This window comes from Atractosteus spatula, chromosome 21 (genome assembly GCF_055471065.1).
Source record: "Atractosteus spatula isolate fAtrSpa1 chromosome 21, fAtrSpa1.hap1, whole genome shotgun sequence".
In the NCBI taxonomy this organism is placed as follows: Eukaryota; Metazoa; Chordata; class Actinopteri; order Semionotiformes; family Lepisosteidae; genus Atractosteus; species Atractosteus spatula.
In genome coordinates this window covers 7,697,689-7,711,749 of record NC_142726.1, presented here as the reverse complement: position 1 = coordinate 7,711,749, position 14,061 = coordinate 7,697,689, and the positions used below count along the sequence as shown (strand labels likewise).

General features: G+C 43.4%; 1 protein-coding gene across 2 annotated transcripts in view; it reads left to right on the top strand.

Annotated features, from left to right (window-relative positions):
• The window catches only part of zfhx3b (zinc finger homeobox 3b), a 178,505-nt gene that overhangs the window by 157,110 nt on the left and 7,334 nt on the right, over positions 1 to 14,061 (top strand). Inside the window, exons 8-9 of one of the 2 annotated variants that reach the window (XM_088938737.1) lie at positions 7,563 to 7,686; positions 8,016 to 13,592. In XM_088938737.1, the coding sequence (XP_088794863.1) occupies positions 7,563 to 7,686; positions 8,016 to 13,592 (5,701 nt within the window). Of the gene's footprint in view, positions 1 to 7,562; positions 7,687 to 8,012; positions 13,593 to 14,061 lie in introns of both variants that reach the window. The other variant, XM_088938736.1, reaches the window with a different exon arrangement.

Genomic DNA, 14,061 nt, shown 5'->3' with positions numbered 1-14,061 from the left:
GTCGAGGGACTCTTAGCGCGCACCTGCAGAACTCACGAAGAAAGGCTGGGAATGGCAGGAGGCCACTCGGCTCGTCTCGCTTGTTTGGTAGTTGAGTAGAATCTGAAATTTAATCTCCCGATTTCTAAAAGGGCCCCGAGTTTGGCCCTCGGAGCCACAGAGCTGGCAGGCCTGCTCCGGGTGCCCAGAACTGTTTGTGTAAAGACGTGTTTCCCTTTCACCTTCCCGGATTAGTCCTCTTTTTGCTCCTCACCTTGTTATATGTGTTTCGCTACTGCCTGTGAAAGAGTCCCCGTGCCTGACCAAGTCTATACCATGTCTAGATGTGGTTTTGTAGACTAGATCAAATCTCCTCTCAGTCCCCTTTGTTCTACACTATAGAGGTGTTGCTCCCCTAACATGTCTGTATAACCTTGGTTCAGGTGGGGAGCTGCGTCAGCATGGGTAGTCTGCAAAGGAACAAGTAATAGGTTTATTTAATGCTGAAAAGAGAAGAGAGAAAACACAACGTTTTGGCTGTGGAGCCTTCTTCAGGCTTCAGGCTTCTTATTTAGCTCAGTTGCTTCCATAGCTTTCCCAGCAACAGAAGTTAGACCGATTGGTTTATAGTTTCCTGGTATAGACTTGTTCTATTTATGGAATTTCAAACAGAAGTTCAGGAGGAGGTCAAAACCTAGTGGGCCCACCTGCCTACCTACTCAGTGTTATACTGTTTCTGCAGTTCTCTGATCTGTAGGTACTGCAACCATTGTGAGTGAGAGCTGAAATAATTCTAGGGATCTGTGAATAGTACCCTTCATTTCTATTCTTAGAATAGTACAGAACCTCAGCATTAGTTGATTCGAAATTACCCAGTGCTGCTGGGGCCCCTTCTGTACTATGGGGTATGTATTTGGCATCTTCTGTTTTAAAAACTGTGTGAAATTCATATCATGTTTTTACAATATCATAATCATCTTCTATTATTAAACTCCTTTTATGTCACAAATTACTCTTCTGCTGTTGTAGTGCTCAAGAAAATGATTTTCATTGTTTTTCGCCTCTGTTGCTATATTCTTTACAGTCTCCCTCTTGGCAAATTTAATGGGTTTTTCCAGTTTTGGTTTTAGTGTGTTAAATTATTTTCCTGCATTAAGGGCTCTTTCACACAACCTGTAGAGCACTCTCTTCCTTTTGGTTTTTAAATGTATTCATTAGACCATCTAGGCCACGTTTTCCTAAATATGGACTTATTTGTTTAAAATTTTTAATGTTTATGTTTAAAATTAAAAGATTAATTTGTTTTGTGCCTGTAACGTGACATTTTTGAAGAATAGCCACCCTTCATTTTTATCCTAATTTTGCAGTCACGAGTTAGAGATTTAAACTGTGCATCAAAACTGACCAACCTTGTCTTTGAAATAATTCATCATGACAGTTTATAGCAAAAAAACCCAAACTCAAACAGTGATGAATTTTATAGTTTAGTTTGTGTTTTCTGCATGATGCCTTTCCTTCTAAGTGTCTGAAAGTGGCATCAGATATTTGATAAACCAGAAATGACAGATAAAACCTTTAAACCATCATTAAAGACTTTTAGACTGATCAGCTGTACTAATATTAATTTTAGTTTTTTAGTTGAATTTACTTCTTTTTTTCCTAGATCTCAGTGTAACTGTGAAATTAGTTTTGAAAAAAAATGTTTGAAACATGGAGTTTTGATACATCAAAGTCAGAAAAATCTAAGATTTTTATATTATACGTCATTGTGTAAATAAGTAATTACAGGATCATCATGCATAGAGATGTTGGGTTGATCTGGAAAAAATAATAAAATAAATAGCACTTTATTTTGTTTGTCTGGTGGTGCAATATTGTTTCACTAATGAAGTGCAACAAGGATAATGAGACTTGTGAGGCTGTTAGATAGACCCCTCCTTGCTCAGGGTATGTGCTATAGATCCTGTGAGGAAAGGGTTTAATACAGAAGGACAGTGAGACTGAAGGCAGAACGTGGGGAATTTCTGAAGGATGTCCTTGAAACGTGTCACGTTGATAGAATGAAATAAAAACTCGCACAGACTAATAGTGTGACATGAGTGGCTTTAGTTCTCTGCAAAGTCCAATAATTTCTGGTTTCTAAAACCTGAGTTAACAAACAGGTCATTATCTAATCATACTGTACGTTTTCATATTGACATGTTGGTGGTTTTTCAGAAACCCAGAAAGTAAATGTCCCGAGTTAGGGGACATTAGTTACAAAGTTAGGACTTTCCAGATTTATGTATGTGCAATGCAATACATCAATATATTTTTCAGTTGTCAACGCAGTCTTAACCCAAAAACAAATGTTAAGCTAAAACTTCTGAAATAGATTGGGTTTTAAAGATAAAGTACCATTGATCTCTTTTTTGCAGAGTGAAATGTCATTGAGTGATTTTGTCAGATTACTACCTGAATATGGCCCTTGCAATGCCTTTTACATAAATTATTATCACAGAAGACATTTATTGTCATTTGACATTTAAAGAGAAGTTTTTGATGTGTGTGAAGCCTTTAAGTGAATGCATGAACAAACAGTGGGAAGGGTAACTATAGAGGATTATTCCAAACTTTCATCCCCCTTGAGATATGTAAAGCATTTGGCAGTCATAGACACACTGATCTAAAAGAAACATCCATACGTGTTGGCATACATTAGCACACTTTTTTTCTGCAAACCCATATTTATCTTTATACTTTAATGCACATAAACCTTTTTGCCTTATTGTGGATTGTTTTAATAGTCGTTCATTTGTGCGAACTACTATAGCCATTTCCATAGTCATTCCTTTTTGTCTGTCTTTATTTGCAGAGGATGTGTATGATTTAGTCCAGACTAGTGTCAAAAAGAGGAATATCCTTCCTGTTTCACGTCAGTGAAACCCTCTCCCGGTCATTGTCAGTAAGCAGGCATGAACAGCAGTGGGAGCATCACATATTGGCCAGACTCTCAGCACAGGTTCACTGCGGTCTGGAGATGAATCACACTTTTACTCACTTGGCTTGAGAACAGTGAATCTCTCCTCTTCTCCCTAACTGATAACCTTTAAGGCAAACATACTGTACTTAATCAAAACACAAAGAAAACTGTTAATGATGAAATATCTCCAGGCCTTTTGGCGACTCATTGTAAGTCAGATATTATTTCTTGTTTTACCTCACAGGGGGTGTAACTGCTTTGTCAGGAGTATTGCAGTCTGATGTCAAGCAAACCCCAGAACATGACAATTTAATAAATGTAATAATAATTTTTTAATTTAATAATTTAAATTTAATGAACCTGTTTCATCCTCTAAAAAGTCGGTGTTAATATCTAGCCCAAAATCAAAACAAAGTAAATATAATTTTTGTAATGTTGTTTTTTTCCTTTTTTGTAATAATCTATTCATCCTTTTAATAAATAGAAGTGTTGAGGAATAATAGCTGAAACTTTCTTCATTTTTCAAATATTCAACATTAAACTTAACCATTGAACCTCTGTTTGATCTGGTTGTGTGAGGAAAGTACAGAGTATTGACAGTTTGTGTTGAAGTGCTTTTGACATCAGTGCTACAGCCTGGTAGTCTGATCTCCTAGCTCTCAGAAAGTGAGAGAGGCTCAGCTGTCAGTGATTTTGGTGGACCAGTAGGTGGCAGACTTTTATCCTGTATGTGAAGTGTTTTTAGATGTATAAATGAAATTATTGAATATCATTAAATGAAAGGGCAAGTAACTTCCATTACAAAAGCACTTTTCTCAAACCGGCTAACACATTTTACAGGGTATGTCTGGCTTATTCTGGTTTATACTCCCTGAACAACATAATAAGTCTTCAATTCATTAGATGTACACATGCATTTCACATTTTCCCTCTTCAGACTCTTCAGGTCTGTTTATGATCCAGTTATGTGTTTGTGGCCAAATTTGTGTGCACAAAATGATTTTTGCATAAATAGGAGAGGGCTCCAAGTTTACAGAATGCAGGAATTTTGTTTGGAGCATTCAGTGATCCTGGAATGAATTTGCTGAAGTCTTGTTCTCAGAAAAATAACTTGCAGAAATATGTTTATTTCCTTTGTCTTTGCTATTCATGAAATTGTTTCTTATTTTTCTGCAATTCTTGCATCATCTTTCTATTTTTCCTCCTCTTCTGTGCTTTGATTGCGTCTCATGTTTCTCTAAAAAGGAGGCCTTCTCAATGGGAACAAAAATATATAAATCCAGGCCTGTTTTGCCATATAATAAATTAATTCACATATACATCTTTCTAGAACCCTCCAGTCTAAATAATGCTGGGTACAATTAGTGAGTTTAATCATAACCTTTATTTGATATAGCGCCTTTCAGGACAGCTTCGATAGCCATCCTACTGTGGCTATACCACAAGCAGAAAAGAAATGGTGAACACATTAGTATGTAAGGCAGCAATATTTTTTTCTTTTATAGAGGTAATGCACTGAGCTTTTCAAAAAGGCAGGAGAGAGGAGCAGAGCTAATATAATGCGCATTAAAACCAGCTCCTTTTTTTATAACAAGTGGAAATAAATTGAAAGGTACTCTATCCTTTCGCGTGTCTCTAGCAGACGAGCCTAATGAATTCTGAAATAGGTGACTTTTATTTCTTGCCGACTGTGCATAAAGATGTGCTTTCTCTCCCCTCTCTCTCTCTCTCTCTCCCCACCTCTCTCTTGCACGCCTGCTCTCTCACTCCTTCACTCTCTACGTCTCATTTTCTGTCTGTCTGAGATAGGGGTAATGAAAATAATTGTGCTTCATTAATTCTGAGTCTGGCTAGATGATAGCCATTTTGAACTGTGTTTGCCAATTAGGCGGTCTAAATTAAAAGTGACCTTGGGATACTCTTGGTGCTTGCCTCTCGTTGCCTAATGAAGCAGTTGTCTAGAAACAGTCCACTTTGTAATGTAAATCACTGGTGTTTTTGTTTTTGTAACTTTCCATGCTAGTTGCATTAATTTACCACTTTTAGTCTGAAAAAAAGAAGCGCTGGCTTTCTTTCCTATATTTTTCCTGATTAGACTAATTGCATGGTGATGGAGTAAAGAGCATTTATTGTTTCGCTTAACCCTCAACCTCACCCAACTGCTGTGACAGGAAAGGGGCTCCATCTTCAGAAGCTGGAAGCTGCTCGCTGCAGATTTGCAGCCTGGACTTGTGTCTTCGTGGCTTGCTTTGTTTGGTGAGGTGTCCTGGCTGTCAGTTAATTAGTAGGACTCAAGGCAGCTCTGACACAGTGGGAGACGGAGAGTGTTGCTCATTTTTGTGGTTGAAATGGGGGCAGCCCAAACACGAGCCCATAGCCTAGCCCTTAATGCAGGATTCCTCTGTGTAACCATGTCGTAGTACAACCCAGGATGTCCTTTCTTCTCCTAAAAAATAGCCTCAGCATGGCTAGTGCAGTATTTCACCTGTCTGCATATTTCGTAACAATGGAATCACAAACTGGTTTGAATTGTATCTCTGAATAATCTGTGTGAAATAACTGAAAAAGAAATATCATTCAGTATATATGTTGAAAGACAAAATGAAATCTAATTAGTGCCCATTACCAAAAAGGGCTTTACCATTTTCAAGGATTTAGCTTTAGAGAAATATTTGATGCAGGGCATTCTCAGAAAAAAATGACATAGTAAGATATGTGCTGGAAATAAGACAACATGCTTTGGCTGAATCTGAAAGACGAATCTCAGCCCCTGAGTGGGAAAAGAATAGCTTTTTTTTTTCTGGGGAAGTGCTTGATGTGGATTCTAGAAGAGCTCATGATACAAACGAGTGCTATTAAGGAAAAAGTAGCAACAGATCATGGAAGATGGAATGAGGGAAGGAAGATGGTTGGGGTTTAGATAGCAAGATGGAGTCTCTGTATTTGCTTTCATTTGCAGAGGAAGAGAGGCAGAGAGGGAGAGAAGGAAGAGATGGGAGGGGCGGGGGGGGGGGGAGGATGATACGGAGAGATGCTTTGAATTGAAATGCAGAGTGGGGAGTGAAGCTGATTATTCTGTTTCAGGAGTTAATTGAAGGAAGGTGAATCCGACAGCGCCTCATCTCCCAGCCTCTTCGAATCTCAATCACTGATTATTGTTAAATAGGAGCCCACTAATGAGAGCTCTTGATGAATTGTTGTCTTTCTTTCTGTGGGGGGGGGGGGTAGAAAGAGGGGAGAGGTGGGGGCGGGGGATAGCTGAGTTGTGGGGGGGTGGGGGGTGGCTGTGCTGTCATTCACACATGATTGACTTCAACCTTTCGAGTGCAAAGAAAACCTGGCTGTGCTTCTCTCACTTTTCTAATCAATATTCATTGCTCCTTGAAATCTTCCAATTAAAAAAAAAATTGAAAAATGAAATTAGTTACAGCGACAAAATACATAATACCCACTGTCCTTATTTGTCTTTTTCTCTGGGTTCGTCTCCTCCTCAGTCTTTCTCTCTTTCTGTCCTCAAAAGTGGTATAACATGAGCAACATTCTGAGTGTCTGCTCGCCCCCACTTGTTTAACGAGCTATATTATTTAAGCATGACTGTCAGATGCTATGTTTAGATGTTACTGAGGTCTCTTTCCTCTTCCCACTCCAGTTTGTCTGGGGGGTGAATTTCGGCACCATGCCTGTACATTATGATGACATGCTTCTGCAGTGCTTCCTTCAACAGGAACGGGATGCACTCTTTACGAGGAAGAATGATTTAATTAGGCACCCTAATAAGCTTTTTCAGTTAGCCAAGATAGGTCTTTCAACCCATCTCACTAATTGGCTGCAGCAGAACTTTCCAGGCGCATGACAAAACACCGGCAATGATCAAAGTGTAAATTCCAAGATGGTAAATACAGTAAAAATAATACGATTATTTTAGTACGCGCGCGTGTGTTTCTTAAAAGATTTATTCCTAGATAAACCAAACGAGCTTCACATTTTTCAAGTGGTCAAGTGTTGAGAGAAACATCTTGTCAACATCCAGAAACCCACACACCTGCTGTGCAGCCTCAGTCACTAACACTCGAACTGTGCTGTTTCACAGGATACTGGAAAACCCAAAGCTGTCACGAAAAAGAAAAGCTGTACTATTATGAAGAAGAGAAAAGGCCAAGGTCCTATAGAAAGGAATATAATATTACAGTGTAGGAAAATAAAGATCATTTCTGTATTGAGATTTTTTCATTCATAATTCAATTTACAGATCATATTCTGATATATACCAGTCACAAAGTGCTGCTCTTAATAGAATGTTTAGCATCTTGTCAAGGCTTTATTTTGAAAGGAGGCTGTAATGAAATGTAAAAATGTACTTCACATAATAAATCCACCAAAGCTGAGGATAAATAGGCTGAGTGTATGGTTGCTCTTTTTTCCTGCTTTGATTGCTTGTTCTTGCAGCATGTCATTACCAAGCAGATGACAGATTTAATTAAGACCTGTTAAAGAAAAAGAAATAAATAAAATAGCAAACTCGTACACATAATAAATGTCAACAAGAAATTAGCAGGCCCTACTATATTGCTCTATATAGTGTAACAGTTAATATGGGACTCTCTTGTGTTTTGTATTACAGGTGACTGCATCAGAGGTGTTACCAACGAGCATGTTCATACCTGTGACTGGCCCAGAGAGAGAAGGACACACTGCAGCACAGACTGCAGCCAATTCCAGTGCTGATGACACAAAGAAGCTACCAGGTTAGTTCAAGAGACCTCATCTGGGTGTGAAGTATAAGATCTCCTGCTTCCTAGTTATTTAGGAGCTACCCTCATCTTGCTTTGACATGATATCCTGGCGGGAAATGTATAATATCAGTTTAAAAAAAATCGTAGCTACAGAAAGAACAAGCCATTTAAAATGTTTTAAACAAAGTTTTAGTCAGTAGAAATTAAATTCTGTTGCAAGTATCTATTGTAAGAGCACAGCAGGTTCATATAAGGCCACCATCTTGTCTGAACCTGTTGTGCTCCTGCACTACCTGTGTGGGAACCACTGTAATTCATGTGATTTTTTTATTGTTCAGCAGAAACCTCAGAGGCTGAACCTGAGAAGGGAGCCCCTCTACCTTCAGAAACTCCTGAAGCCCGTAAGTCACCTCTGGAAGACCAGGCTTCATCAAAGGAAGAAACTGCTGGGTTCCTGTGCTGGAAAAAAGGTTGCAACCAGGTCTTCAAGACCTCCAATGCTCTCCAGATGCATTTCAATGAGGTCCACAACAAGAGGCCACAGCTGCCTGTCTCTGACCGACATGTATACAAGTACCGCTGCAACCAGTGTAGCTTAGCATTCAAGACTGTGGAGAAGCTGCAGTTGCATTCCCAATATCATGTCATTAGAGCGGCCACCATGTGCTGCCTCTGTCAGCGTAACTTTAGAACCCTGCAGGCCTTGAAGAAACACCTAGAGACCAGTCACCTTGAACTGAGTGAGGCTGACATCCAGCAGCTTTATGGGGGCTTGCTTATGAATGGGGACCTGATGGTCATGGGTGATCCTTCATTGGGTGAAGACCAGGGAGCTCTGGGTGAAGATGAAAAGGAAGGAGAGGAGAGTGACCCAGAGGAAAAGCAAAGCCCGGCTGGTAGTGACTCCGGTTCAGTACAGGAGGACTCGGGATCAGAACCTAAGCGGGCCCTGCCTTTTCGGAAGGGCCCCAACTTCACCATGGAGAAGTTTCTGGATCCATCCCGGCCTTTCAAATGCACAGTGTGTAAGGAGTCCTTTACCCAGAAGAACATCCTTCTTGTACACTACAACTCTGTCTCCCACTTGCACAAGGTGAAGAGAGCCCTGCAAGAGTCCACCACTGGTCAGCCTGAGCCCACAAGCAGTCCAGACAACAAGCCTTTCAAGTGCAGTACCTGCAACGTAGCCTATAGTCAGAGCTCCACTCTGGAAATTCACATGCGATCTGTCCTCCACCAGACCAAAGCCCGGGCAGCCAAGCTGGAAGCAGCAGGGGGTAGCAGTAGCACCATTAGTGCAAGTGGTGTTCCTGGAAGTGGTGTTATGTCCTCAGTAGGCACCTCTACACCAAGTCCTAATTCTGCTACCAACACAACAAGCACCACTAGCACCAATTCCTCAGCTGGAGCTCAAACTGTGCAAAGCTTGCTGGGAGGAAATCAGTTACCACAGCCTCATAGCATAGATAACCATGGGAACTCAACCACTGGCCTGCCTTCTCCATCAGACACCAAGGAAGCAAAGAAGAAGAAATTGGCAGACATGCTGTCCTCCAGAGGACAACAACAGCAACTGCAGCAGCAACAGCAGCAGCAACAACAACAGCTTGCCCAGGCTCAAGCTCAAGCTCAGGCCCAGCTCCAGCAAGAGCTCCAACAACAAGCTGCTCTTCTCCAGTCCCAGCTTTTCAACCCAGCACTTCTCCAGCACTTCCCTATGACCACAGAGGCTCTTCTCCCACTTCAGCAGCAGCAGTTGCTCTTTCCTTTCTATATCCCTGGAGCAGAGTTCCAGCTTAACCCAGAGATCAACCTGCCAGTGAGCAGCTCCACCCTCAGTCTGGCTGGCTCCTCCTCTTCCTCCTCTTCCTTGTTAGAGGACCTGAAGCACTCTGCGCAGCAGGCACAGCAGACCTGCCTGCAACAGCAACTCATGCACCATCAACAACTGCAGCAACAGCAACACCAACAACAGCACCAACAGCAGTCGCAAGCACAGGGGCAGATGGCTTTGCTTCAACAGAATGCATCCCTCCTCCATCAGGCAGAGAAAAAAACAAAACCCCTTGTTCCAAATGAGAAGGAGAGAGAAGGGCAGAGAGATAAGGAGGCTAACGAGAAGACAGAAGATGCAGGTCTCATTTGTAGAGAGGGAACAATGGATATCATGAAAGCTAAAGATAAGAAAGACCAGCAGACAATGCAAGGTGCTGGGAGCTCCGAGCCTGGATTTCCACCTCCAAGAATTGCATCAGATGCTCGAGGCAATGCTACCAAGGCACTTCTGGAGAACTTTGGGTTTGAGTTGGTGATACAATACAATGAGAATAAGCAGAAAGTTCAGAAAAGGCCAGGAGGTGTCGCAGGACAGAGTGGGCAAGGTGGCATCAGCAGACTGGTGGACCCAAGTGAAGGACTGGAAAAGTTGGAGTGTGAGGCTTGTGGCAAACTGTTTTCCAACATCTTGATATTGAAGAGCCATCAAGAGCATGTGCATCAGGCTTTCTTTCCTTTCCGTTCCTTAGAGAGGTTTGCCAAGGAATACCGGGAGCACTATGACAAGCTTTACCCCCTGAGACCCCAGACGCCTGAAACAGCTCCCCCACCTCCCCCTCCGCCTCCCCCTCCTCCACCCCCACCTCAGCCAGCTCCTGCACCAAATATCCCTACCTCTGCCCCTCCACTCACGCCTCCTGCTATTCCTACCCCACAGCCTCCTGTTCCCATGGCTCAACTTCCCATGCCGATGGAGCTCCCAATCTTCTCTCCACTGATGATGCAGCCCATGTCTCTCCAGTCTTTGCCCACTCAAATCCCCAGCCAGCTTCCATCTGTGGAGCCGCTGGGCGCTGACCTTGCTCAGCTCTACCAACAGCAGCTCACCCCAGCCATGCTCCAGCAGCAGCAGCAGAATAAAAGGCCCCGGACCCGCATAACAGATGACCAACTGAGAGTCCTGCGGCAGTATTTTGACATCAACAACTCCCCAAATGAAGATCAGATCAAAGAGATGGCTGACAAGTCGGGGCTGCCCCAAAAAGTTATTAAGCACTGGTTCCGTAACACCCTTTTTAAAGAGCGTCAACGCAACAAAGATTCACCTTACAACTTCAACAACCCACCTGTCACTACACTGGAGGATACTAAACTTGATTCTAAACCCCCCTCACCTGAGCCCCCAAAACCAGAGTATTATGGAAGCAAAAGATCTTCAAGAACAAGGTTCACTGACTACCAGCTGAGGGTGCTTCAGGATTTCTTTGATGCTAATGCCTACCCTAAAGATGATGAATTTGAGCAGCTCTCTAACCTGCTGAATCTGCCTACACGAGTTATTGTAGTGTGGTTTCAGAATGCTCGTCAAAAAGCTCGAAAAAACTATGAGAACCAGGGAGATGGAGTCAAGGAGGGTGAGAGGCGAGAGCTCTCCAATGACCGTTATATCCGGACCAGTAATTTGAACTACCAGTGCAAGAAATGCAGCCTGGTCTTCCAGCGCATCTTTGATCTAATCAAGCACCAAAAGAAGCTGTGCTACAAGGATGAGGATGAGGAAGGGCAGTATGACAGTCAAAATGAGGACTCCATGGATGCTCTTCATGAATACCACACCCCATCTGGTTCCTCCTGTAACACTCCCATGCCCTCTTCCTCCAGTCTCTGCCCTCTGCCTCCATCAACCTCAGCATTTGCCCATATGACTTCCTCTGAAAAAGAAGAGGCTTCTCCTGTCACCAGACAGAATTCGTTTGATGAGAAGACAAAACACTTAGGTGAGCCATCATCCCAGCTTCAGCCACAGGACACCCAGGGGCTTTCTAAGCCAGAGACGCCCCAGCAACCACAAGCAGATCAGCAGCAACAGCAACAGCCGCAAGAGGAAAAAGCCCAGGTAGCCCCAAAGACTCCCCAGCTTTCTACCCCTTCCCCTTCCCAGCAGCACCAGCAGCAGCTGCAGGGAGGTCCTGCCATATCCCAAGCCAGCCCTACTCCTTCACAAGGTTCCCACATGGCACTCAACCCTCTCCTGGCCTCTACTTCACAGCAGCAGCAGCAACTTGGAACCATGTCCCAACAGATGATCCCTTACCAGTGTGACCAGTGTAAGCTGGCTTTCCCTTCTTTTGAGCACTGGCAGGAACACCAGCAGCTTCACTTCCTCACAGTACAAAACCAGTTTATCCATCCACAGTTCATTGACCGCCCTATGGACATGTCCTTCATGCTGTTTGATCCTAATAATCCCCTTCTTGCCAGCCAGCTTCTGTCAGGAGCTCTACCCCAGATCCCCACCAGCTCTGCCACATCACCGTCCACGCCTACTTCTACGATGAACTCCCTGAAGAGAAAAATTGAGGAAAAGGCAGGTGCCAGTCCAGGGGAGAATGACAGTGGAAACAGTGGAGAAGAGCCGCAGAGAGACAAGCGTCTCCGAACTACCATCACACCAGAGCAGCTTGAGATCCTGTACCAGAAGTACCTCCTCGACTCCAACCCTACCCGCAAGATGCTTGATCACATTGCCCATGAGGTGGGTCTCAAGAAGAGGGTGGTACAGGTCTGGTTTCAGAACACAAGGGCCAGAGAAAGGAAAGGTCAGTTCCGAGCTGTGGGCCCTGCTCAAGCACACCGTCGCTGCCCTTTCTGTCGTGCCCTCTTTAAGGCAAAGACAGCCCTGGAAGCCCACATCCGGTCACGTCACTGGCACGAAGCAAAGCGTGCTGGTTACAACCTCTCTCTGTCCAGCATGCTACCAGACCAGGAACCTTTCCAACTAAAAATGGATCCCCTGGATGGTTCCAACTTCTCACAACTTCCTCCATCAAACAGTGATGGGCATTGTTCCTCTCTGTCACCAGTGAGCAAAACTATGGATCTCTCTCCCCGGGCCCTGTTGAGCCCATCTTCTATCAAGGTTGAGGGCATGGAGGATTTTGAAAGCCCAACCATGTCTTCTGTCAATTTAAGCTTTGACCCAAACAAGCTGGACAATGATGACTGTTCCTCTGTAAACACAGCCATCACAGATACAACTACTGGTGATGAGGCCAATGCTGACAATGATAGTGCAGATGCAAAGCACGCTCACAACACTGCCGACCTCCTGCCAAAATCTGCGGGAACTGCTCCTTCTTTAGAGAATGATGACCAGATGTCTTCAGGGCTTGTAAGCCCCGCAACTAGTTATTATGCCAAGGATTATGAAAATGAAACAATGGTGGACTACAGCGAGACATCCAGTCTGGCAGATCCCTGCTCTCCAAGCCCTGGGGCTTCAGGAAGCAAGAGTATGGACAGTGGAGACCGGCCAGGCCAAAAGCGCTTCCGTACTCAGATGACTAACCTCCAGCTGAAGGTGCTCAAGTCCTGTTTCAATGACTACAGGACGCCCACCATGCTGGAATGTGAGGTGCTTGGCAATGATATTGGACTTCCAAAGAGGGTCGTGCAGGTATGGTTCCAGAATGCTCGGGCCAAGGAGAAGAAAGCCAAGCTGAGCATGGCCAAGCACTTTGGTATCAACCAGACATCTTATGAGGGACCTAAAACCGAATGCACATTGTGTGGCATTAAGTACAGTGCACGACTCTCAGTGCGAGACCATATCTTTTCCCAGCAACACATCTCCAAGGTGAAGGACACTATTGGGAGCCAGCTGGACAAGGAAAAAGAATACTTTGACCCTGCTACTGTCCGTCAGCTGATGGCTCAACAGGAACTAGACCGCATTAAGAAAGCCAATGAAGTTCTGGGACTAGCACAGCAACAAGCCCTGCAGCAGCAAGGGATGTTTGACAACCCACCCCTGCAGGCTCTGAACCTCTCTTCCGCCTACCCCACATTGCAGGGTATACCCCCAGTCCTGCTGCCAGGGGTGGGCAGTCCCTCTTTACCAGGCTTTGCTTCATCTAACACAGGTATGTCCCCACTGGAAAAAGCAGCTGATCACTGTAGGCAAGGCTTTTTCCAGCTAGCATATCAGGTGTCCCTTGAATTAGTGGTGAAAGCGGAATATTACCATACATTTCACAATAGAGAAGGACACTCCTGGTCCCAGGAACGCTATACAGGTCTGAGAACATTGCCCAGAAATGCATCATAAATATAGTAGTGTTATAAAGTACTTCTCAGTTTTCTTCTTAAATCAAAACTCAATTATAATACAATTATAATTGTATTAAAATCAACCACTATTTCTGTGCTGAGAAATAATTGAAATTCAAAATATGGAGATCAAAATTAAGGATAAATTTGCATAAGCAAAAGAAATGATCTAAAAATAATATACTGTTGTTTCAGCTTTTGTTGTTCTGAAGTTCTGAACAAAACTTGGGATCGGACTTTGTAGATTTCTGTCCAAAATAATGAAGCGCATATATTGTAAGA